This window comes from Microcebus murinus, chromosome 1 (genome assembly GCF_040939455.1).
Source record: "Microcebus murinus isolate Inina chromosome 1, M.murinus_Inina_mat1.0, whole genome shotgun sequence".
NCBI lineage: Eukaryota > Metazoa > Chordata > Mammalia > Primates > Cheirogaleidae > Microcebus > Microcebus murinus.
This window is the reverse complement of record NC_134104.1, coordinates 151,195,456-151,222,547: the sequence shown is the minus strand read 5'-3', so window position 1 is coordinate 151,222,547 and position 27,092 is coordinate 151,195,456. Positions and strand designations below refer to the sequence as shown.

At 37.2% G+C, this 27,092-nt stretch overlaps 2 protein-coding genes across 5 annotated transcripts in view; both read left to right on the top strand.

The window, feature by feature from the left end:
- TOPAZ1 (testis and ovary specific TOPAZ 1) overlaps positions 1 to 9,810 on the top strand; it is an 85,894-nt gene extending 76,084 nt beyond the window's left edge. Inside the window, 2 exon segments of the mRNA XM_075995110.1 lie at positions 5,644 to 5,827; positions 9,587 to 9,810. Of these exon segments, the coding sequence (XP_075851225.1) occupies positions 5,644 to 5,827; positions 9,587 to 9,806 (404 nt within the window). The 3' untranslated portion in view covers positions 9,807 to 9,810.
- A 1,899-nt stretch (positions 9,811 to 11,709) lies between these two features.
- TCAIM (T cell activation inhibitor, mitochondrial) overlaps positions 11,710 to 27,092 on the top strand; it is a 60,458-nt gene continuing 45,075 nt past the window's right edge. Inside the window, exons 1-3 of one of the 4 annotated variants that reach the window (XM_012770385.3) lie at positions 11,710 to 11,838; positions 22,076 to 22,148; positions 24,450 to 24,585. In XM_012770385.3, the coding sequence (XP_012625839.1) occupies positions 22,120 to 22,148; positions 24,450 to 24,585 (165 nt within the window). In that variant the 5' untranslated portion in view covers positions 11,710 to 11,838; positions 22,076 to 22,119. Of the gene's footprint in view, positions 11,839 to 12,010; positions 12,183 to 22,075; positions 22,149 to 24,449; positions 24,586 to 27,092 lie in introns of those variants that run through there. The other 3 variants (XM_076006958.1, XM_012770384.2, XM_012770386.2) reach the window with 3 other exon arrangements.

Below are 27,092 nucleotides of genomic sequence, written 5' to 3'. Positions count from 1 at the left end.
TCAATGTCTTATAGTCATGTCTAATAGTACTTGATTTGGGACTTAAAGCTAATTTTCATAAAGGCCCTATTAAGGCTATAGTTTTGCTTTTTTTTGTTTGTTTTAATATTTTTATGACTTTATTGATATAATTTCATATAACATAAAATTTACCCATTTAAAGTGTATGTTGCCTTGGTTTTTGGTGTTGTCTCAGAGTGCAGCCATCACCACCATCTAAATTTAAAATATTGTTAACACCTACAGAAAAAGAAATCCTCTACACATTTGCATTCATTCCCTATTCCCTAGGTGTTTCCCACCTCACCTTCGTCCTAGGCAACAACTAACCTACTTTCTGTGAATTTGTCTATTCTAGACATATATAATGGAATCATTTAATGTGTGGGTTTTGTAACTGACTTACACTTGGCATAATGTTTTCACATTTCATCAGTGTTGTAGCATGTATCTACTTCATTACTTCTTATTGCTAAATAATATTCTATTATATGGAATTTGTTAATCTGTTCAACAGTTGATGGACATTTGAGTTCTTTCCAGTTTTGGGCTATGATGAATTTTTTTCATACTATTTTCAAGATTCACATACCAATTTTGTGAGTACATACACTTTCATTTTTCTTGGGAGAATTGCTGGCCTATACGGTAAATCTATATTTACCCTTTTGTGGAACTGCCAAACTATTTTCCAAGGAAGCTGCACCATTTTACATTTGTATTCCAACCAGCCACGTATAGGATTTCTTATTTCCTTATATCTTCACCCACACTTGTTACTGTGTTTTTTATTTTTATTTTAGCCTTCCTAGTGGTGTTAAGTGATATTGTGGTTTTGATTTGCATATCCCTAATGGCCAATGATGTTGAGTACCTTTTCATGTGCTTATTGATCATTTATATATTTTCTTTGGAGAAATGTCTATTAAATCCTCTGTCATTTTTAATTGGATTTTTAAATTATTGAGTTGTAAAAGTAAGTATTCACACACGCTTGCATACATATACATACATATACACTCTGGATACAAGTCCCTTGTCAGATATATGAATTGCAAATATTTTGTCCATTCTGTGAGTTATCTGTCATTTTCTTGATGGCTTCGCTTCATTTCCAAATTAATTAGAAGGAAGTTGTCCAGGGACAGCAAATTGCCTTTCTGTTGCTCCTGATTTGTTCTCCCTCACCCTAAAAATACTGCTTTTCTCTCAGAACTCAAAAGTCAGGAGGGGGAGATATTTTTAGTATGTCTTTCCATTACTCCCCTCCCACCCCAAAATCAAATGCGAGTATTTTTCTTCTCATGTTTGATTTTAGGAGAAAACATAATACTAGTACATTTCTATTTAATTCATTTGTTTTCTGGTCAGAAAAGTAAAACAAGAATGGATGTAAATTATACTTTCCAATAGCTGGTAAAGTTAATGAATTGATAGTTTGTTTCTCCGGGCAGTAACCTAGAGAGATGGAAATACCTAGTGGTTAGGAATCCAAAATCTTGAGCCAGAAGGCCAGCCTCCCATGCAGGTTTAAAGAGCCTGAGTGCTTAACCAAAAGCCCCTGAGCTATAACATGAGAATAATTGGACCTAATTTCATAGGTAGCACATCATTCAGGTTAAAATGAGGAAAAAAATCTGTGTTTAGCACAGGTATCTGGCATTTAGTGGGTCCTCAAAGATTAGCCATTATCCACATTAGGAAGATTTTTTTTAATCTTTATAATTAGAATCTTTTTTTTTTTTTTTTTTTTTTGAGACAGAGTCTCGCTTTGTTGCCCAGGCTAGAGTGAGTGCTGTGGCGTCCTAGCTCACAGCAACCTCAAACTCCTGGGCTCGAGTGATCCTTCTGCCTCAGCCTCCCGGGTAGCTGGGACTACAGGCATGCGCCACCATGCCCGGCTAATTTTTTATATATATATCAGTTGGCCAATTAATTTCTTTCTATTTATAGTAGAGACAGGGTCTCGCTCTTGCTCAGGCTGGTTTTGAACTCCTGACCTTGAGCAATCCGCCCGCCTCGGCCTCCCAAGAGCTAGGATTACAGGCGTGAGCCACAGCGCCCGGCCTAGAATCTTTATTTTTAATTATTATGGGTACCTTATAGTTGTATATCTTTATAAGGTACATGTGATGTTTTGATACAGACATACAATGTGAATTAAGTCAGGATAATTGGGGTATCCATCACCTCAGGCATTTATCATTTCTTTGTGTTAAGGACATTTCAATTCCACTTTTTTAGTTATTTTATTTTATTTTTTTAGTTATTTTAAAGTATACCCTAGGCCAGGTGCCGTGGCTCATGCTTGTAATCCTAGCAATTTGGGAGGCCGAGGCAGGAGGATCACTTGAGGTCAGGAGTTCAAGACCATCCTGAGCAAGAGCAAGATCCCGTCTCTATTAAAAATAGAAAAATTAGCCAGATGTGGTGGTGCATGCCTATAGTCCCAGCTACTCAGGAGGCTGAGGCAGGAGGATTGCTTAAGCCCAGGAGCTTGAGGTTGCAGTGAGCTATGATGATGCCACTGCACTCTAGCTGAGCAACAGAGCAAGACTTTGTCTCAAGAAAAGAAAAAAAGGATATCCTAACTTATCGTTGATTATAGTCACTTCGTTGTGCTATAAAATATTGTTCATTCTATCTAACTATATTTTTGTACCCATTAACCATCCCCACTGCATCCCCTATTCCTTGCTACCCTTTCCAGCCTCTGGTAACCATTATTCTACTCCCTATCTCCATGACATTAATCATTTTTAATGTTTAGTTCCCACATATGAGTGAGAACATGCAATATTTGTCTGTCGGTGCTTGGCTTATTTCACTTAACATGATGTTCTCCAGTTCCATCCATGTTGTTGCAAATGGCAGGGTTTCATTTTTATGAGTATATAATATTCTATCATGTATATGTGCCATAATTTCTTTATTCATCCATTGATGAACACTTATGTTGATTCTAAATCTTGGCTATTATGAATAGTGCTGCAATAAACATGGGAGTACAGATACCTTTTTGATATACTGAATTTTCTTCTTTTGGATATATACCTAGCAATAGGATTGCTGAGTCATACAGTAGTTTTATTTTTAGTTTTATGAGGAACCTCCATACTGTTCTCCATGGTGGTTGCACTAATTTACATGCCCACCAACAGTGTGCAAGGGTTCCCCTTTCTCCACACCCTTCCAGCATTCATTGTTTTTTGTTGTTGTTGTTGTTGTTTTTGAAACAGAGTCTTGCTCTGTTACTCAGGTTAGAGTACCACAGCGGCAGCCTAGCTCACAGCAACCTCAAACTTCTGGGCTCAAATGATCCTCCTGCCTCAGCCTCCCAAGTAGCTAGGACTACAGACATGAGCCACCATCCCTGGCTATTTTTTTTTTTTTTCTATTTTTAATAGAGATGTAGTCTTGCTCTTGCTTAGGCTGGTTCAAACTCCTCCCCTCCACCATCGTCCCGCCTCCTTTTCCCAGAGTGCTAGGATTATAGGCATGAGCTACTGTGCCCGGCCCATCTTTTTGATAAAAGCCATTTTAACTGGGTTAAGATGATACATATCTCATTGTAATTTTGATTTACATTTCTCTGATGACTAATGATGTTGAGCATTTTTTCATATACCTCCCGGCCATTTGTATATCATCTTTTGAGAAATGTCTATTCAGGTCATTTGCCCATTTTTTAATCAGATTATTTGATTTTTTTTCCTATCAAGTTGTTAGAGCTCCTTATATATTCTAGCTATTAATCCCTTGTCAGATGGATAGTTTGCAAATATTTTCTCAGATTCTGTGAGTTGTCTCTTTACTTTGTTGATTGTTTCCTTTGTTGTGCAGAGCTTTATAGCTTGATGTGATCCCACTTGTCCAATTTTGCTTTGGTTGCCTGTGCTTTGGGGGTATTACTCAAGAAACCATTGCCCAGACCAATGTCCTGACAAGTTTCCCCAATGTTTTCTTTTAGTAGTTTTCATAGTTTCAGGTCTCAGATTTAATTCTTGAATTCATTTTTATTTGATTTTTGTATACAGCAAGAGATAAGGCTCTAGTTTCATTCTTTTGCATATAAATATCCAGTTTTCCCAGCCCCATTTATTAAAGAGACTGTCCTTTTTGTATTGTTACATTCTTGGCAATGTTGTTGAAGATAAATTCAATATAGATGTGTGGATTTATTTCTGGGTTTTCTGTTCCATTGGTCTGTGTCTGTTTTTGTGTCACTACCATGCTATTTTGGTTACTACGGCTCTGTATTATAATTTGAAGTCAGGTAATGTGATTCCTCCAGTTTTGTCCTTTTTGGTCAGGATGGCTTTGGCTTTTCTGGGTCTTTTGTGACTCCATATAAATTTTAGGATTATTTTTCCTGTTTCTGTGAAGAATGTCATTGGTATTTTGATGGAGATTGCATTGAATCTGTAGATTGCTTTAGGTATTGATAGTAAGGACATTTTAACAATATTGATTCTTTTAATCCATGAGCATGGAATATCTTTCCATATTGTGTATGTGTGTGGTCCTCTTCAATTTCTTTCATCAGTGCCTTATAGTTTTCTTTATAGAGATCTTTCACTTCTTTGGTTAAGTTTATTCCTAAGTATTTCATTTTATTTGTATTGTAAATAGGATTGCTTTCTTGGTTTCTTTTTCAGATTGTTTACTGTTGGCATATAGAAATGATACCAATTTTGTTGATTTTGTATCCTGCAACTTTAATGAATTTTTCAGTTTTAATAGTTTTTTTGTGGAATCTTTAGGTTTCTGTAGATATAAGATCATATTGTCTGCAAACAAGGATAATTTGACTTCTTCCTTTCCTATTGGATGCCCCTGAAGAAACTTAACAAAACATTTTAAACAAATTTAAATACAGATTTAAATTGGTTTTGGTAAAATATAACATTACCTGTATACAATTTGGATGTCCTAGGAGTTTTAAAGGGGATTTCACTATATATTATTTCTAATAAGCACCTAAACAATTTAAAAGTTAAATCTCTTCTTTTGAAAAGTAAAGTTTTTAGAACATGAATTGATGAATATAGCTACAATACACTGAGCAGCTACAGGATGGAAATACATTTTATATCTAGTGCTTAGCACAATGCCAGATATATGGTAGAAACAGTAAATATTACATAAACTATAATGGAACTATAAGTATACTCAAAAATACTATCAATAATTAATAAATATCAAAATATTTGGTAAAGTAAAATCTTCATACAGTTTTTTTCTTTCTACATTTTAATTTATTATTCAATATAGGTCATAATTATGAATATATGTAGCTGCAATTAGACTGCATCCCATAAAAAAACAAAAGCAAGTAGCTATTTTTTTAGTTATTCTTAAATTATTTTGTATTTACTATGGCTTGAAATAAATGGCATTTGCCATGACTTTCCAGAATATATTTTTTATTTCTTCATATCTAATATTTAGAAAGCTTTTTACAAAGAATAATCTCACATGTACTAGGATAAGCTCAATACTACATAATTTGTGTAATAAATCTGCTTTTATTGTGAAGGTTTATCCTATAATGTGAGTAATTATCACCTGTGAGTATTTTAGAAGTCTAGGTTTTTACCTATTGGAGTTTTAGTAAAGTTTGACCTATTATTTGATTTTCAGGTGCTCTTTCATTGGGTTGCTACCCACCATTGGAGGGAAATTTATACCGAAAACTTCTACTGATCCCTTCTTATTTATCCGAGATTGAAATGCTTTTAGCTATTGAAATCTTCCTGGTATCTAATGCTAGTAGTATTCAGAGTCCTGGAACTTCTACACAGACACTGCAGATAGTTTTGAAAAGGTTGGTTGATTTAACTGCATTCTGAATGCAGATCATGGCTCCCCACACCCACCCTAGGATGTAAATATTTTATGTGTTTATATATATATATTTGTGTATGTGCATATATTTATATATACTTTGTGTATGTTGTAAACTTAGGTAAGATTTAAATAAAAAAGGATTAGACCTGTTTGAGGCTTAAAACCAAATGAGTTAGTAGCATTCAGTAAACACCTTAGTGGCTTCAAAAATATAATTTGATGTTCATAGACATGGAACCCCTTTAGGTACCAACCTTGCTTCTGTTCAGAGAGCAGTACCTAAAAGGTCTTTATCTTTTTGGTCAACCCAAAAGATCTAAGGCTAGGACTAAAAGGGAAATATATGATAATTTATTAGGTTCAGTCAAGAATACTGTTGAAAATAAAGCCATCAGCCTAGTATCTATATTGTAAAATGTTGTTATACCTGCATAAATAATATAATGTGAGTGTTGGATCAGAGTAACACTTTTTCAAATGTCCCAGAATTTTGTTCAAAGTCCCAGAATTTAGACTTATGCCACTCTAATTTCTTGTCAGCCTTATCCAGGAAACTTCAAATATAAAGACCTCCTAGGACTCCTGTTTTGACAAGAATTTTGCTTCAGTTTACTGGTGTTACAAACCAGACCATCTGATTGAATATTACATTAGTTATCTATTACTATGTGATAAATTATCCCAAAACCTAATGGCTTAAAATAGCAAAACAGTATCTTAGTTTCTATGGATCAGAAATTTTAGAGCAGTGTAGCTGGGTGGTTCTGGCCAAGAACTTTCATGTGGCTCACAGCTTTTCACATAGTTAAAGTCAAGATGTTGTCAGGAGCTGCAGTGGCCTCCACGATGGCTTGGCTGCAGCTGAAGGATCCGTTTCCTATATGGCTCGCTCAAATATTTCTTTGCTGGAAGCTTCAGTTTGCCACGTGGGCCTCTCCTTAGGTTTGTTGAGTATCTTCATGACATGATAGCTAACTTCTCCCAGAGTCAGTGATCCAAGAAAGAAAAAGCAAGGAGAAAACTGCAGTGTTTTTTGTGACCTATATCAAGCAAGAACTGTGAGGGTCTGAGGTTTTACCCTGTTTGCAAGCTACAAGTTAGCCTGCCACAGTTTCATGGATGCTAACATAAGATACAAGACTCCTGTGTTGGAGACAGAGATTTTATTACTTGGGGTATAGCAAACAGCATGATTATCTGCATATTTGCGTCATTTCTTCTTGTTCCTAAGTCCCACAGATGACCCATGTACATACTTGCACATGCAGTGGATTCTATAAGAGGAGATAAGAATCCCAAGCTTAGAGAACCTAGATCTTTTATAATGAGTAATAAGCAAACCTGCCCTTTGCTCCAAAAGGAGAAACTATCTCTAAACATCCTTGAAATTTAGAACAAGAGGTATCAGTGTCTCTCCAAAGACTTCCAGAAATCCAAGAGACCTGTGAAGATATCATCCAACAACCTAGTATCCAAAGTGGCACACTGTGTCACTTCTGCTGTCTTGTATTTGTTATAGGCAAGTCTTTTAGTCTGTTCCACACTTATGGGAGTGGAATTAGGAAATAATTTATTTTAGTTCCACATTAAAAAAAAAAAAAAAGACTCACTAAAGGTAGCCTTTTTTCTTATAATTCTTTTCTGAGGACTTCCTTATTCACTGCCATGCACTGTGGTGGCATGAGGCATCTGGGCTCCCCATCATCCTGAGGAGGACTTGGTTTTCTCATAGCTTTCCATTCTGTGCACATACGTAACCTTTTTATTCGTTGTTGAATTTTGGGGGGTATTTGTAACCCTAGTGCATAACTAGTGACATGCCTAGATCTTTGATTTTGTCCAAGCCAATGTTTACTCTATTACTGTCAGGCTGAGTCCTACCTTGTTATTACATTAACCTCTATGAGAGATAATTTTATTCATCTTTCGACTTTTGAAAACTGTACATAGTTGACATCTGTCCAATCTACCATATATATTCCAGGGCATCTCTTTCTAAGCTCAAATGTACTAGAAATAACCTTCCCAGTCTTTCCTCTCTGTAACCACTGATTCCTGTTTCAAGTGCAAGTCCTCACCCCCATCACTCTGTGGACCACACTGTGATATTAATGCAGATAGGCTCATATTCAGATCTTGCTGCTGGGCTGTAAAGGTGCCAAAAGCAGGAAGCAGTGAACACAAAGAAAAGTGATATATAATAGCCACATCTGTATTTTAAATACTTCCCTCTCCCTACCCCAGAGGAAAAACTGCCATAGTGTATGAATTTTATTATGCAGGTAAATGCAGTCACAATTGATGGCAGATGAAGCTGATAGAAAATTTACTAGAAAAGTAAATTCTAGCACTTAGTGAAGTACCTTAAGTCAGAACTGAAGAAAATGATCAGAAATTTAATAGAGGCATATAGCTATTCTGTTACCAAAAGTTACCAAAAGTTAGCTACATATTAAGTATTTGCTTTTAACTAAAAATAGCCAATATCAGAAATTTAATAGAGGCATATAGCTATACAATTCTGTTACCAAAAGTTAGCTACATATTAAGTATTTGCTTTTAACTAAAAATAGCCAATATCGCTGGGCGCGGTGGCTCACGCCTGTAATCCTAGCTCTCTGGGAGGCCGAGGCGGGCGGATTGCTCAAGGTCAGGAGTTCAAAACCAGCCTGAGCAAGGGCGAGACCCCGTCTCTACTATAAATAGAAAGAAATTAATTGGCCAACTGATATATATAGAAAAAATTAGCCAGGCATGGTGGCACATGCCTGTAGTCCCAGCTACTCGGGAGGCTGAGGCAGAAGGATCGCTCGAGCCCAGGAGTTTGAGGTTGCTGTGAGCTAGGCTGACGCCACGGCACTCACTCTAGCCTGGACAACAAAGCGAGACTCTGTCTCAAAAAAAAAAAAAAAAAAATAGCCAATATCAAGGTAAAACTAACACATGAATGTTAATTCTAAACTTGATTACATTAAATATGTAGTGTGATGAATAACTATGCAGTTATTAATTTTGAAAATACAAAGATATAAATAATTAGGTGTATTCTAAATCAGTGTTTGGCAAACTGGGTTGCAGCCTAGCCTTTTTGTGTGGTAAAACTAATTTAGGGTTTTACAACCATTATTTAAGAATAAATACATTGTCATCAGGATAAGTTTTCCTTTTTTATATATGAAGGTATGTACTGGGTCATAATATAAAATGCCTTTCTAGGCCGGGCATGGTGGCTCACGCCTGTAATCCTAGCACTTTGGGAGGCCGAGGCGGGCGGATTGCTCAAGGTCAGGAGTTCGAAACCAGCCTGAGCGAGACCCCGTCTCTACCAAAAATAGAAATAAATTAATTGACCAACTAAAAATATATATATACAAAAAATTAGCCGGGCATGGTGGCGCATGCCTGTAGTCCCAGCTACTCGGGAGGCTGAGGCAGTAGGATCGCTGAGCCCCAGAGATTGAGGTTGCTGTGAGCCAGGCTGACGCCACGGCACTCACTCTAGCCTGGGCAACAAAGTGAGACTCTGTCTCAAAAAAAAAATTAAATAATAAAATAAAATGCCTTTCTTACTGTGGGTCATAGTCAAAAAAGTTTGAAAGCTACTTTTTAGAAGAATATGGTCAAAAGACCATCATAGCTTAGTACCAATAAATATAAATGACTATGTTTTGAAGAAACCAATTAGCTTTTTTTTTTTTTTAAGAGTTTCTAATGTTATGAGGTGTTCATTTTATAGGTGTGAAGAAAACAAATCTCGGAGCAAGGATGATTATCAAGCTGCAGTAGAAAGGTTAATTATGGCTGCTCGTATATCGGATCCAAAGCTTTTCATTAAGCACATGACCGTCAATGTTAATAAAGAACAAGTTTATAGTTTGGAACAATGTTCTGCCCTGAAATGGTTGAAAGAAAATATGAAGTGGGCTGGAAAGGTTTGGCTTTTCAGTAACCATTAGTTTAATACAGGCTTTTTTTTATAAGTTCAAGTAATCATTGTTGAAAATAAAAGGCAATAAAAATAAAGACAGTTCACTATCTTCACCATTTGTACTTTATTGACTTACAAGTTAATATAGTTTTCAAGCACTAAAAATTTATTGATATTTCTGATGATTTTATCCATATTGAAAAGTGATTTTCCAAATTACTTTTTGACTTTAATTTAGGAGAACGTAAATATAGTAAATCCCTATTATTCTGAAATCCAGAAGGTGAAAAACCATAAACTGTGCAGCATTTAGTAACAGGGAGTTATAAAAGGGAAAACATGCAAGGAGGTAACTGGAGTTTTCAGGAAAACCTTTAAGGGTATGATATAGGTTTGGTGTGTACTCAGTCCAGTCTCTAAAGGTATTCTACATCTATAATTGAGAATAATAACATAATTTTGGAAAATGATTTGAGCACTAAAATTCCAGAGTACATTCTGAATTATACCAAAAAATTTTAAATTACCCTCAGAAGAGTTTTCCTTTAGTGTATCTTAGAATACTATATGATTTTTGAAAATTTATGTATGTTACATTAGATATAACTAAAAGAAATATTTTTAACAAACATACCAGAACTTAAATATCTCAACAGGGATTGCTCCTTCCAAATCACCTTAGGAAGTTAAAACCCTTCTTATGAAGTCATCTTCAGAATCTGTAGCACATTGTCCAAGGTGGTAATCATCATTTTTAATTTGATACTTTAAACCATAATTTAAAACTAGAGGGCATGCCTCTAATCCTTGCTTGGGTGAGGCAAAGACATAAAATGTAACCAAAATGCTTGTACCCTCATAATATCCTGAAATAAAAATTAAGATAAAATTTAGAGAAAAAAGTCTGAATAAGGTTAGTAATAAAACAAGTTGTGACTAAGGAGATTGGAAGTATTGCCTAAGGGAATTCTTCAAACATGATACATGGTAGCATCATTGGAATAAGTCTATAACCTCACAAGAGCAGAAAAGTTAAATCCTAGCACTTAGCAAAATGCCTTATTACTGTGGATGAAATGTGGAATGAATAGTATCGCAAATGGAACATGGGAAGTGAGACAGGAGACGTCAAGAAACATGCCCAGTTCCTTAGTAGGAGCAGATTGGGTGAGACTATAACTGCCATTACTTAAATGGCACCGCTGGGAAATACGCTTGGAGATCATTTTGAGGCGCCTCTGAAGAGAAGTGGAGACTAGTTAAGTGGGCAACTATAAATTAGTCATTTCTACAAATGGTAAGTGAAACTCTAAGAAAGGAAAAGAAATATGCGACCGTTTAAATGCCGGTGGCAAAGATATATTAGGCTGAAGATGCAGGAGAGAAAGGATGGTACATTAAGCTTCTAGGGAAAATGGGATTGGATGGAATGGACCCCAAGTGACCGGATTGGTTTCTAATGAGAAGTCCTTAGCGCTGTAACAAATAGAGGCAACTTCTGCCTGTCAACAGTGCCAAAGGTAAAAAAGGGTAGTTACTGTATTTGCCTGATTTCATCTAACAGTAAGAAGGCCATGCCGACTGAACAGTTCTTAACGTTTAAAGACATCCAGATACTGAAGGGGCCAAAGTAAAAAAATGTAAAAAGCTGGAGGAAAGAAATGTTTAAAAGTTAGCTATATTTATACAAGGAAAACCAAAGGAGATACTTCCATGACACATTCAAAATCTGCGGCTAAGTCGTCCGTCAGCTCCTAGAACTCCTCGCAGCCTCGCCCTTCCCAGGGCGCCCGGGCCGGGGGGTGGGGGGATGAGGGGGTGGGGGGCACGGGCAGCCCGGCGCATGCGCGCGCCCCCGGCAGCCCGCCCCACCTCCCCAGGCGCCAGCGCGTGCCTGGTCGCCCCTCTCAGTTCCCGCCCTCCTATTAACCCTCGGGCCAGCCACCGACTGGCCAATCCCTTTGCGACTCCCTCTAGCCTAGTCCTACGTATCTCGAGAGTGCTCTTCCGCGCCTCCTAAAGCTTTCAGCGGAGCGCGCGGAGGCCGCTCAGGGCGGAGGGTAAGAAGGTGGGGGGGCAGGGGCTTCGAAGCTCGCGGGAAGGCGGAGCGGTCGGGAGCCGCGGACGTCCGCGCGGGCCCGGGTACCGAGAGGGTTTAACCCGCACCCCTGGCTGCGCGCAGGCGCCTTGGGGGGGAGGCCTGGCACGCTCCAGCCAATGGGAGCGCGACCTGCGGCCCGCCCCCTGACTGGGCTCGCCTCGAGCGACCTGCTGCCGCCGTGGGTGGAGGGTGCTGGGGGCAGGTGGAGCCCCGCGTGCCCAGCTGAGATTTCAGGGGTGGGGGCTCGGAGAGCACCGCGGGTAAGATCCTGTCAGCGCCAGTCGCCCTGTGTGGCGAGCGCAGGTGGGAGCGCCGGGCCCTGCGGCGCGCGCGGGTTGGCCGGCTGGAGCCCTGCGCATGCGCCACCGCGCAGGCCTGCAGGGGCGAGCGTCCTCCCCGCGGGTTCAGGGTGGGAGGTGGGGCTGGTGGGAGTCTGCGCCGGCGTCGGACCTTGGCCCGAGCTGTGAGGGGCAGGAGGGGAGGCGCTCCGGCGGCGCACTCCGTCCTCTCGGGGGACAGAGGGCCGAGGGGCGTGCTAGAGCCACCGGAGTCAACGTGCTAACCTTTGAGCCGAGGCAGTGCCAGGCGCTGGAGTGCCCGCTTCGCGTCTGAATTAATTCGCGTTAAAATGGGAACGCAAAGACGATTTTGGTTTGATTGTCTCCCACTGTTATATTTTCCCGAAGTCCTTGATTTACAGGAAATTGTTAGGATTTAAGTCTCATAGAGATTTTAAAAAGGAAGCTACACAATTTAGGTTAATTTATCTAATAGCATTTCCTGCTTTTGCTCTTTTTCTTTGCCTTTTTCCCTACCCTAAGAAGTACATATTCAACTGAAAAGCAATGAAAATTGCCAGCTTTTATCCCTCGTTGATGGAACAAACTGCTTTCAAAAACCTTACAAGATAGCCGCTAAGGGAACTTTAAATGAGAGTAGCATGAGATTAACTTTTTAAAAATAAGTTAGGTTCAAATAAAAATTGTGCCAAATGGCGAAAGCCTCTTCCTAGGACCTCTGCTTGACAGACTGTGTCTACCGAAAGTCATTTAAGCAAAACAAGTTTTACTTACACTATTTCCTAATTTGGATTTTTCATCAACTTAGGTATCTTTCCACCAAATTTAGTTTGAAATTGCACAGATTTAATGCCTCCCTTTGCACAGAATTTAGATTGAAATTAGAAATTTTCATTTTATGAAATATTAGCTGATGTTACTATTAAGTGGATTAAAGTAGTAATTTACAATGGTTTGTAAATTGTATCCTTCCGGTCTTCTACCTCCTCATCCCATCTGTGAAGGACACCATCTCCTTGGAAGGCTTTCCAGAGAGTCCCCCATTCTGGGTGTAGCACCTGGGAGTTTTTCATATTCTGTGCATGTGTGTCATTGCATTTACTGCATTGTTTTATAATTATCTGCTTGTGTTTGTTTTTGCAGTACTCCCTCTCTCCTAGACTTAAGTCTTTTGAGGGCTAGAATTGTCTTAATATTTTTCTATTCCCAGTGATTTAGATAGGACCTGACACATAAGTATTGATGAATAGATGAATGAAAGACCCAGAATATTTCCCAAGTCTGATAAGACACTGTAACTTCTTTAGTTATTTTATAGGATGCCTGAGGCCTTTTCTAAATGGAAAGATAGTGAGCTAAGTGCAATATGGACAGAAATCACCCGCGTAAGAATTTGTCTGAAGACAAGAAGCCTGCAGTTGATGTGCATGCCCCAGGCTTTTGGTGCTGGTGTCACTAAGCAAATGAGAGCACCCAACTCTACTCTGCTGATAGTAATTTGATTTTCTGTATAGTTAGTGCTATAAGAGAAAGAACATTAGATCTGAATTTTCCAGTCTTTTTAGCAGTTATATTTCTCAAAGTAAATTGAAAAATTGATGTCTAACTTATCAGTCAAACCTCTTCTGATTTAGTTTTCCCAGGGTCTGCTTATTTCTGCCTGAAGTGATAAAATTGGGTCCTGGTCTTACAAAGTAGAGGACTAACCCAAGATCTGTGTCTTAGGAAAAGGCAGGCAACCATGCCTGCCAACCTGCTGGACTCTAACATTGACTCCACTTAGAATTTTATCTTTTTAATCTCAAAAGTAGATAAACCATACAGGGAACAAAGAACTAATTCAAGTAAAAACTTTAAATCTTCATTTAATTTTTAGCATACAATTGAGTATCTAAAGATCTTTCCCTAAGTTTGTATTAAACAATTTTTTTTTTTCTTTTTTTAAGACAGAGTCTCACTTTGTTGCCCAGGCTAGAGTGAGTGCCGTGGCGTCAGCCTAGCTCACAGCAACCTCAAACTCCTGGCTCAAGCAATCCTCCTGCCTCAGCCTCCCAAGTAGCTGGGACTACAGGCATTCGCCACCATGCCCGGCTAATTTTTTGTATATATTAGTTGGCCAATTAATTTCTTTCTATTTATAGTGGAGACAGGTCTCGCTTTTGCTCAGGCTGGTTTTGAACTCCTGACCTCGAGCAATCCGCCCGCCTAGTCCTCCCAGAGAGCTAGGATTACAGGCGTGAGCCACCGCGCCCGGCCTAAACAATTATTTTTAAAGTGTTTAAAGCTTAAAAGCTTCCTAACATATCCCAGAATCCTCTATGTTGATAATATCAGAAGGATGTCCTAAAGCATCAGTTCTCACACTTGAGTTTGCATCAGAACCCCCTGAGAGTGTGTTAAAACACAGATTTGTGGACTCCATCTAGTTTCTGATTCTGTAGGACTGGGGTGGGATCTAATAATTTGCATTTTTCACAGGTTCCTGGTAATGCTGTTGCTGCTTTGAGAACCACTGCCCTAAAAGTTGTTTCTTTTTCTCTCTCTTCCCTTATCCGCTTATCCCTTTTCTCTTTTCCAAAACTGGATCCTGATATAGTCATGCAATCCCTGTCACTTAGTCTTCAGAGTCCACTTTTAAGGGACAGTTTATGGGAAATACTCATAGGACTCCAGGAGGAACATCAGTTTCCATTCTTACTCTTAAATAGAACCAGAACATATTTCTAATTTTTCCAATGATTTATATAGGAAATGGTCCTCTTAGAACAACAGTTTGGTTGAGTGGATATCAGAATTATTTACTGAATGTGTTTTTATGCATATAGGCATTTTTCTCTAGAAATATGAATCTGCCACCATTGTATTATAGAAGAGGGGAGAATTGTTGGATAAAGGAAAAGAAGTCATATTCCCTCTCATTTCTCCTCTTGTTCCTCCATCCCCCAAGGAACACTATCTTTAAAAACTCAGTATTCATTCATGGAAAGGCAGTTCCCACAGCACAATATAACTTTATTATACTCACTTCAGTTTTGTTTTGTTTTTGAAGAGAGAAATGATACTTCCATCAAAACTTGTGTTTTTATTACTAAGCAAGTGTTAACTTCGTCTTAAAATAGTAAAAATAAATAATTAGCCATTTTTTTATTCTGATAGAGTCGAAACATTTTTCCTAGAGAATTATTATTAATTAAATGAAATCACGGTTTTTGATCTGTATGTAGCCTTGACAGAATTGCCTACCTCATTGTATTTTTTTAAGACTTTGAGATATTGTACCCTTATTGGGATAATTTTGAGTTTTCCAATCACAAAATTTGTTTCCAGATTATTTGTTTCCAAAATGTTATATTTGACTGCATGTTCAATCTATATGTAAGCCCACATTAGGTGCAAAAAATAATTCTACAGTTTTTAATACACCCCAAGTTATATAATAATAGTAGTTGCCACTTTTGTGAATTTTCTATTTATCAAATGTTGCCTTATGCACATTATTTTACTTAAGCTTCACAAAAATCCTGACACAAATAGCCTATGCTTTCATAAATAATGTGCTCTTAAACACATGTACAAAAAGTTAGATGTGGGATTCCATATTCAGAGAGCCAAAAAATAATTATAATGTTCTAAATTGCATTTCAACTTTTAGAAAGGCTTTAATGAATATTTCTAGCATTGTATGTATCTTTTAGCCATTTTTTTCCGAAATATACTGTCCACTTCAGTATAGTGAGCATCAGGTAAAGGCCAAACAGCACTGCAAACATCTATTGTTCTCTCATTTGTATTAAATTTGGTATTCTTTATTGCTAGTTTTAGAATTACAATTTTTCCTCTTTTACAAAAGAAAGACAAAGTTCAATAATATAGTCACTAATTTCATTGATTAAACCGTACTGTCTAGCAGACTAGCATTGTGTTCTCTCAGTTAATGAAAATTTAAAATTTGGAATTACAGGGCATTTTGGAGTAACAGTATATAACATAGGTGTTTCTGCTATAATGCCATACATGCATTCCTGGAAATCCAGATATTCTGCAAGAGAATACACTAAAGTAACAGGGTTTATAAAGAAAAATACACACCAATCAAAACTTACAAAATTTTATAAGAGCCCTAACAAAAATCATAACCTAATAAATATACTAGTACAATTAAATCTAGTTTAGACCAGTTTCTTAAAAATTAATGTTTTAATTTAGAAGTAGCCTTATCAATCACTTTTTTAAAAAAAAAAGGCTTGGAAATCTTCAGCTTTGCCATCTACACTAGCACCTTCCCAGGTTGTTTGATGTAATGGGAAATGTAGCCATACTTGAAGCCACTAAGCATCTGCTTAAACCAAAGGAAGGAACTACTGGGAGATTTAATTTTTTTTCCTTAAGATCTTTATACATTGCTAAAGCCTTTTTAATTGTAGAAAGTCCATCTTTGACCACTTCAGATCACTAACATGCTTGGAAAAAATGCATGTGATATAAAATTTTTCTACTATTTACCAATTGCACATAAGCTAATTCGCAAAGAAACGGTTTTTGTAGTAAATATGTATCAGTATTAACATGTATCAGTATTTAGTACTTGTATTATTAAATAGGTGAGGAAACAGACTCAGGAAGCTGATATAACTTAAGGTTGCTGTTAGACTCAGGTAGGTGATGTGACTTGACCTTGCTCGTTCCAGTCAGTACAAAAGTCAAGATTTGAAGACTGAGCTCATAGACTCTTCACCTCCCCTTCCTAACCATTATGTACTACCTACTCTGAGTGTCACATGAACTTAAAGTGGTTTTGCCTTGTGTTGGCTTAGATTAGTACAGTCCAGTAGAAATATAATGTGAGCCTCAGATATAATTTAAAATTTTCTAACTGTAAATTACAAAAGACAATTAAAACTAAGTTGTGTTTTACTTTTTAAAAAGTGAAATTATTTTCAATAAATTATTTCAACATGTAACCAATATAAAAATTATTAAGGAGATACTTTACATTCTTTCTTTATATTAAATCTTTAAAATCCAGTGGATGCTTTACACTTAACATGTGGCTAGTGGCTAGCTGTGTTTTTAATAGAAGAGGCCTAGATTCTAATGCTCTTTACTGAAGTGTGAACCTTTTTAGGAAATAGCCTACTTATAGAAAACACCTAACTCTCAACTTGTAATTTTTTTAAATTTCTCTTTCTAAATCTAGAAACTGATTTAATATTTAGATTTGTATTTGAGAACATTTTATTTTCATTAGGAAAATCTGTTGTCACATTATTAATGTATTAATGTCCTTTATTAGCCATTGCCCAGGAGTAGGTTAGCTATACCCTATGATTAGAAAGTGAATCTGGACAACTAAAGATCAGTACTTAACAGGATATTTTTTTTGCTTTGATTTTTTTTTTTTTTTTTTTTTTTGAGACAGGGTCTCACTTTGTTGCCCAGGCTAGAGTGAGTGCCGTGGCGTCAGCCTAGCTCACAGCAACCTCAAACTCCTGGGCTCAAGCAGTCCTCCTGCCTCAGCCTCCCAAGTAGCTGGGACTACAGGCATGCGCCACCATGCCTGGCTAATTTTTTCTATATATATTAGTTGGCCAATTAATTTCTTTCTATTTATAGTAGAGACGGGGTCTTGCTCTTGCTCAGGCTGGTTTTGAACTCCTGACCTCGAGCAATCTGCCCGCCTCGGCCTCCCGGAGTGCTAGGATTATAGGCGTGAGCCACCGCGCCCGGCCTGCTTTGATATTTTTTATATAAATGCTTCCAAGATGTGCTCCATGTTTCTGTCTTATGTACAACATAATATATGCTCCATGATTGAGAATCATTAATGATATTGTCTTAGTCTGTTCAGGCTGCTATGACAAAATACCATAAATTGAGTAACTTATAAACAACAGATATTTATTGCTTATAGTTCTGGAGCTGGAAGTCCAACATCAAGATGTCTGCATATTTAGTGTCTGGCAAGAGCCTGTCTTGCTGTAACCTCACATAGTGAAAGGGGCACTCTTTGGGGCTTTTTTGATATTGGCATTAATGACCTAATCATCTCCTAAAGGCCCACCTCCTAATAACATCACACTAGTGATTAGGTTTCTTTTTTGTTGCTGTTGTTTGAGACAGAGTCTCACTTTGTTGCCCAGGCTAGAGTGAGTGCCGTGGCGTCAGCCTAGCTCACAGCAACCTCAAACTCCTGGGCTCAAGCAATCCTTCTGCCTCAGCCTCCCGAGTAGCTGGGACTACAGGCATGCGCCACCATGCCTGGCTAATTTTTTCTATATATATTAGTTGGCCAAGTAATTTCTTTCTATTTATAGTAGAGACGGGGTCTTGCTCTTGCTCAGGCTGGTTTCGAACTCCTGACCTTGAGCAATCCACCCGCCTTGGCCTCCCAGAGTGCTAGGATTACAGGCGTGAGCCACCACGCCTGGCCTGGTTTCAACATATAAATTCGGGAGGATACAAATATTTAGACTATAGCAGGTACATTCTCTAATTTTTGCAATTTTGCTGTAGGTAATTCTTTGGAGACTAATTCTGAGCTAACTCTTAAGACAAATCCTATGAGCTGCTTCTGAACAATGTAGCTTGGCTGCCTGCCTCTAAAATTCTTTATGAATCAAATTTGAAGCACCTAGTCTTTTCTTAATTGGTTTCAGATTGATCGATTGGTTTGGTTTTGGTTTTTTTTTTGGTGGGGGGCACCAAGAGGAGGCGTGTCTCACTATGTTGTGTAGGCTGGCCTCAAATTCCTGGACTCAAGTGATCCTCCCACATCAGCCTCCCGAGTAGCTGAGACTATAGGCACACCACTGTACCTAGCTGCTTTCAGATTTTTTTTTATCTGAAAAGACCAAAAAAGCATACTTAAAAAGTATGCTTTAACTTTCAAAATTCAAAACATTTTTAAAGTTTCAAATAAGTTATAACAGTGTCTTTTCAGTGTTATGTTTGTTACTGATATTTTGTGTGTGTGTGAAAATGTAGAGCGGAGCATGTCATTTGGATCACTACATTATTCATCAGATGGAGACATTTTGATTTCATGACCTTCTAAGATATTACTGCAAAAAACAATTAAAACTATGTTGTGTTGTTGCAATCATAGTCCTAAGTGCAACTTTGCTGTTCCATAATTTTGGCTTTTCAAGGCTTCACTAATTTACAGGATCATTTTATGCTGAATAACTCATGCTGGTTAATTACAGCTTGGTTGCATGTTATTTCATCTGTTTCCCATTTGTATTCTTAGATGATCAGGTGCCTCTCAAGTATTATTCCTTGTTTTTTATCCAGAATTTTAGCCAATTCATCAGTATGCCTTTGCAATTAAATGGCATAAATTTTCTTAGTAATATAAAAAATGAAATCTTGTTATGTGTGAGTATGCAGAGCTCTTTTCTTGAACTAAATTGGGACACATTTCAGGACTGTCCTTAGACATATTTCCCAAGGCTAGAGGCCTGTCTTAAATACTGAATGAATAATACTCATTTCCTGCTAGACTAATTTTGCTTGTTTAATTTGTATGCTAAAAGCTTTGATTTTTTAAAGAACATATTCTACATGTTCATTGTAAGTAAACTAGGAAATAAAATAATTTAAAGCACTTAATATCCCACCCCCCAGGTATAGCTATTGTTAAAGATTACATATGTATATTCTTCTAGTCTTTTTTTGTTTGCAAGCTTTGAGCCTTGTACCTATGCTATCTTAAGTAAGTCTAGATTATTCCAGTTATTATAATACTTTGTGATGAAGTTTGGTGAGAATTCAGTCCCTCACTGGTAATGATGAAACTTCAGATAGTCCAGATGGTTCTTTTTTTCCTTATTGTATCTCCATTTGATCTCAGAAATCTTCATGGTGTTAGAAGTATTTTCTGGATCTGTGTGTTTGTCTCAAAATATCAATGTGAATGGTTAAATAAAATCACCTTTTTAACATTTAAATGAATACTTATAAATACATTCCTTATCCAAGAAACTCTTGCCACACCAGTCAACCAAAAAATAAATTGGGTGGATGCCTTTTTTGGCTCTTACCCAATCTGCACCCAGATGCTCAAAATAAACAGCACTTTGCTACAAAAAAATAAATAAATAAAATAAATTGATGTATCCATTGTGGTTTGAAAATGCACATTTTAAGGGTTTTGACAAATGTGTGATGACATCTCCACCACTGTAGTATCATACAGAGTGGTTTCACTGCCCTAAAAGTCTTCTGTACCCTACCTATTCATCCCTCCCTCCCCAACAACCCGTGGAAACCACTGATCTTTATATTGTCTTCATACTTTTTGCCTTTCCCAGAATATCATATAGTTGGAATCAGACAGGATATAGCCTTTTCAGATTGTTTTCTTCAACTTAATAATAGGCAGTTAAGTTTCCTTCATGTCTTTTCATGGCTCAATAGCTTTATTTGTTTTTTTAGCTTGAGTAATATTCAGTTGTCTGGATATCCCATGGTTTATTTATCCATTCACCTACTGAAAGACATCTTGATTGCTTCCAAGTTTTGGCAGTTATGAATAAAGCATCTGTAAATATCTGTGTACTGGTTTTTGTGTGGATGTAAGTTTCAGTTCACTTGGTGAATTACCAAGGGGCGCAATTGCTGGGTAGTATGGTGAGAGTAATTTCGTAGGAAACTGTCTTCCAAAGCATCTGTACCAGTCTGTAGCCCCACTAGCAGTGAATGAGAGTTCCTGCTGCTGCACATCCTTGCCAGTATTTGGCATTGTCAGTGTTTTAGGTTTTGATCGTTCTAATATGTGTGTAGTGGTATTCATTGTTTTAATTTGCAATTATCTGATGACATAGGATGTTGAATGTCTTCTTACATGATTATTTGCCATCTTTATGTCTTCGGTGAAGTGTCTGTTCAGGTCTTTTATCTCTTTTTAACCATGTTGTTTGTTTTCTTATTGTTGAATTTTAAGTGTTCTTTGTATATTTTAGATAGCAGTTAATTAGCAGGTGTGTCTTTTGCAAATATTTTCTCCAAGTGTGTGGCCTGGCTTATTCTCTTGACATTGTCTTTTGCAGAGCAGAAGTTTTCAATTTTTATAAAGTCTAGTTTATCAGTTATTTTCTTCATGTATTGGGCCTTTGGTGGTGTATCTAAAAAGTCATCTTCATACCCAAAGTCATCTAGGTTTTCTCTTTTGTTATTTTATAGAAGTTTTATAGTTTTACATTTTACATTTAGATCTATGATCCATTTTGAGTTAATTTTTGTGAGGGGTATAAGATCTATGTCTAGGTTAATTTTTTTTTTGCATGTGTATGTCCAGTTATTTCAGTGTCATTTGTTGAAAAAACTATCTTTGCTTCATAGGATTACCACTGTTCCTTTGTCAAAGATCAGTTGAATTTATTTATGTGGGTCTGTTTTGGGGCTCTCTGTTCTGTTCCATGGATGTATTTGTTCTTTCACCAACACTACCCTGTCTTGATTACTGTAGCATCAGAGTAAGTCTTGAAATCAGGTAATGTCAGTTCTCTAACTTTGTTCTTCAATGTTGAGTTGGCTACTTTCTGGGTCTTTTGCCTCTCCTTATAAACCATAGGATCTAATTGTCAATATTCATAAAATAACTTGCTGGGATTGTGATTGAGAGTGCATTGAATCTATAGATCAAGTTGGGAAGGGCTGACATTTTGACAATATTGAGTCTTCTGTTCATGAACATGGAACAGCTCTCCATTTATTTAGTTCTTTGATTTCTTTCATCAAAATTTTGTAGTGTTTCTCATATAGATCTTATTATACATGTTTTGTTAGATTAATACTTAAATATTTCATACTTTGGGGTGATAATATAAATGGTAATATGTTCTTAATTTCAAATTCCACTTGTTCATTTATGGTATCTTCTTAACTTTTTTTAAGCAATTAATGGATGCCTGGAAGTTGATATACATACATATTCAGAAATGTTTTGCCACCTGAGACCTGTGAGGAGGTAAGCTTCGTGGTGCAATCTGTAATTAGTATTGAGAAGAGAATCTATTACGCATTGGTTAATTTCAATTTGTTGTTGTTGTTTAAATTCTGAAGTTATTTTATATTATGGTGGAAAGCAGGAATAAAAAAAGAAAAAGAAAATTTATATGGACAGCCAGGTCCTCCAAGAGTCCATTGAGAATAGAAGATGAAAAGAATACTGTCTTTTAGAATAGTTCCATGTGAGAAGCTTAAGAGGAAAAACAGATCAAATTTCCTCTTAGTATGATTCACCTTTATGGTATTATATTTCAAGTATGTAGGATACACAGTTTCTTTTTTGGACTTCTAAAAGCAGGAAAGACTATAAAGAGAATACAGATGGGAAGGTTTTGGGGGAAATGGATATGATGCCTCCTGGCACGTGGAAAGTATGCAGTAATTGTTCAGTGAGCGAGTACTGTTTGGATAGGGCAAAGTGGGGAGCAGGGAGGATGGATTAGGGTTTAAAAATTATGTTGGAAGAAAGGTGAAGAATGAGGAAGATCACTGGGAGCTGGAATTGAGGGTTTCTATATGGAGTGCTTGGAGACCAAGTTGGAAAGATAAAAGGGAAAATGATTATAGAGGGCTTCAAATATGGGACCAAGGAATAGATTTTACTCTGCAGGAACGGAGAGAGCTATCAAAGGTATTGGAGTAAGAAATACAGTGATAGTAGGATTTTAGGAAAATTAGTCTGTTGGTGATATCCAATGTGACTAGAGAAAAGAGAAGAGTAGACCAAGTATGAAGTTGTACAGTCTAGTTTTGTGATGATGATAATTGATGGAGAAAATGGAAAGAACGAATGATTTCAAGGGACATTGTATAGTGAAAAGTTGTTTCAAAGCTACCCAAAAATAAATGGGGATGGTGAGCTACTTTGGGTTTTGTGTTTTGGCAATATTGATAAAGGTAAGATAAGAATAAGAAATACACAATAAGAAAAATAAGGAAAATAAGAATTAATAAGAAATACACAATTAAAAAAATAAGGAAAATAATTCTATCCAATTACTTCCTTGCCTTCTGTTACCAGGCTGAGTTTAAAAGGGAAATAATGAACTGAAGCTCACTCAGAGGGGAATAAGCAGAATTATCACTGTCATTTCCTTAGACTAGCTTATGTTTAATATCTGGCTGATTGTTTCCTTTACTTAAAACTCCTGTTATAATCCTTAATGTACAAACCTATGTATTAACTTTATAAAAAGTTCAAATACATGAGAAAAACAAAAGGTAATCTGAAAATGTATTGGTGGTCTCCACATTGTTAAAAAAAATCACCAGAAATGATTCTATAATCTCTACGATTTTAAAAATGTAAAACCTTTCTAAAGACTCAGCACACCTAATATGTGAGAACAAAAATGTACACAGTGTTTAGCAACTTCATTATAAAATGTTTAGGATGAAAAAGGTAAATTATAGCATTCAAAAATAGATGTCACGGGCCAGGCGTTGTAGCTCACGCCTATAATCCTAGCACTCTGGGAGGCCGAGATGGGAGGATCGTTTGAGCTCAGGAGTTCGAGACCAGCCTGAGCAAGAACAAGACCCTGTCTCTACTAAAAAAAAAATAGAAATAAAATAGCTGGATAGGCCGGGCGCGGTGGCTCACGCCTGTAATCCTAGCACTCTGGGAGGCGAAGGTGGGTGGATTGCTCGAGGTCAGGAGTTCAAAACCAGCCTGAACAAGACCCTGTCTCTACTATAAATAGAAATAAATTAATTGGCCAATTAATATATACAGAAAAAAAAAATTAGCCAGGCATGGTGGCACATGCCTGTAGTCCCAGCTACTCGGGAGGCTGAGGCAGGAGGATTGCTTGAGCCCAGGAATTTGAAGTTGCTGTGAGCTAGGCTGACACCAGGGCACTCACTCTAACCTGGGAAACAAAGTGAGACTCTGTCTTACACACACAAAAAATAGCTAGATAACTAAAAATATATATAAAAAATTAACAGGGCATGGTGGCACATGCCTGTAGTCCCAGCTACCTGGGAGGCCGAGGCAGGAGGATCACTTGAGCCCAGGGGTTTGAGGTTGCTGTGAGCTAGACTGACGCCATGGCACTCTAGCCCAGGCAACAGATTGAGACTCTATCTCAAAAAAAAAAAAAAAAAAAACTAATAGATTTTAGAAAGCCATAAAGTATCTATCTTATTTCTATGGCATTTTCTGGGCATCATACTTTTAATTTTATTGTCATTTTCTACATTAAGGATTTGTGTGTGTATGTGCTTCCGTGAATGATCAGTCCACATCTTTTTAAAGGTTATGTCTAGAGAAGATATTTTCACCCTGGTTTGTCTACTCAAGAGCTTTATCAGCAGCCGAAGCAGTCAACGCTTTGAGGCCTTTCTATTTTGCAGTACATCCAGATTTCTTTGGACAGCACCCCAAAGAAAGGGTAAGTTTGTTTTTATACATTTCTGTTTAGTTTGTTTACCTTTGATACAATATAATACATAGAGTTCTATAAATTTGGATTATTCTCTTGTGGTATAATCAATGCTTTGAACTAATTTGAAATATAGATACTGACAATTAAAAATATAACCTTTTTTAATGAAAGCTGTCATTTTTTTGTGCAGGCAATGGAGCTGTCATATTAACTCTGTAGAGTATTATTAATCTTATTTTTTGTACCAGTTTTGGGAGTAAAATTGGGGGTTTAAAAGAAAACTTAAGACCTTTATTACTATGATCAATGCTTTGTTTTTCTTTGTTTACTTTAATCCACCCATCTGCACACTCAGTCAATCCTTTTTAAAAGGTGATACAAGGAAGGTGTTTCAGTACTCTAATGACTTTTCCTTGTGTTGTGTGCCGCTGGGACACTTCCTTACATCAACAGTTAATGTGTACTCAAGGAGTACAAACTGATAGGAAAAATAACTTATGATAGTCTTAGGGTAGTCAATATTTTTTTAACACTAAAAAATATAGCGTCAGCCCTTCCTATCCATGGGTTCTGCATCTGTGGATTCAACCAACCTCAGATTGAAAATATTCAGGAAAAAAAATTGAATCTGTGCTGAACATATACACACTTTTTTCTTGTCATTATTCCCTGAACCATACATTACAACTAGTATTTACACAGTATTCACATTGTGTTCGGTATTATAAGTAATCTAGGGATGATTTAAAGTATACCAGAAGATGTACATGGGTTATATACAAATACTACACCATTTTATATCAGGGACTTGACCCTATGTGAATTTTGGTATCCACAGGTCACGTAACCAATCCCCCACAGATACCTTGGGATGACTGTGTATTATTTAATATATTATTTATTTTAATTTAGATCCTGATCCTTTAGTATTAATATCATTAGTTCTTTTTATTTCATTAACATTAATGAAACACCTAGTTTAGCATGAAAGAGAACATAAACTCTTGAAAATTATAACATTGTTTCTGCTTGCAATGGCAAATAAATCAATTTTGCTGCTTTTGCTCTAAGAAAATGTTCTGATTATGATATTTGATATTCATATGTTGGCTATTCAAAATCAGAACCTTTCTAAGTAATCAGTAAATTGAATTAACAGGAAAATCTTCATTACGTTGGGGATTAAAGTTTTAAACCCAACATGCGTGGAAAGATCAACCCTAGTAATAGTTGAATGTTTCCTCTCCTCTACCAATGTATCTTTTTATTTTTTTTTTTTATTTTTTTTTTTTTTCTAGGAGAAAGCTGTTGTACCAATGTATCTTTTTAAATTAAAACTTCTATGTGCAGCTGTGTGCAGTGGCGTGCCTATAGACCCAGCTGCTTGGGAGGCTGAGGTGGGAGGATCGCTTGAGCCCAAGAGTTTGAGTGCAGCCTGGGCAACATAGTAAGACCCCACCTCTAAAAACAACAGAAAATACTTCTATATGAACTATAAATATGAACTACAAAGGGTTAACTCAGCAAGCTTGGGTTGCTTAAACTGCACATTCTGAAAAATGTCTAGCTTCAGTATTGGCCCTTGACTGGCTCCTGAGAAATGAGTTCTGAGCCTTCGGAATGTCTTGTCTGATAGGAATGTTTTATATGTCTGAGGCCTGGGGCCATGTCATGTAGTTTATGCTAACATTGTGATTTATGGTAAATACCTGTTTTTGTATGTCTGAGGCCTTGTGCTATACTGTATCAGTTTGACCTGGGATGGTGGGGAGGGCAGATGAGATTGAATAGCTATAAGTGAGAGCCACGTGGGTACTACATGCTTAACTGACCACAAAAAAACCCTGGACATCAAGACTTACATGAGCTTTCCTGGTTGACAATACTTCTCATGTATTATCACACATCATTGCTGGGAGGTTAAGCACTGTCCATAAAACTCCACTGTGAAATGACAATTGGAAGCTTGTACCTGATCTTTCCTGAACTCTGTTCTATGTACTCTTTCCCTTTGCTGATTTTAACCTGCATCCTTTTGCTGTTATAAACCATAACTGTGAGTAAAACAGCTCTTCCAAGTTCTGTGAATCTTCCTAGCAAATCACTGAACCTGAGGGTGGACTTGGGGACCCATGAAAGAATGTGTCTAGAGTTTAATTGTTCTGATAGATTTATATTTTCATTTTCTCTTTCATCTTGTACTTACTGGGTGCCTACTGTGCGCCAAGCCCTTGCATGAGCTGCTCCCTCTACCTAGAGCATCCTTTTCTCAGATATCCCAAATATGGCTTGCCCTTTGCTTTCTCATTAACGTGTCACCTTTCAGTGAGGCTGTCCCAGATTGCCCTATTTTAAAGTGCCGCCTCCACCTCGCTTCCCAGCACTCCCTCTAACCCTTACCCTGCAGTACTTTTCCTGTTGTGTTTTTTCCTATTCATGTATCCTGTTTCCTTATTTATTAGGGTTATTGTTTATTTTTTTCCCCCTCACTAAAATGCAAGCTCCATGAAGGC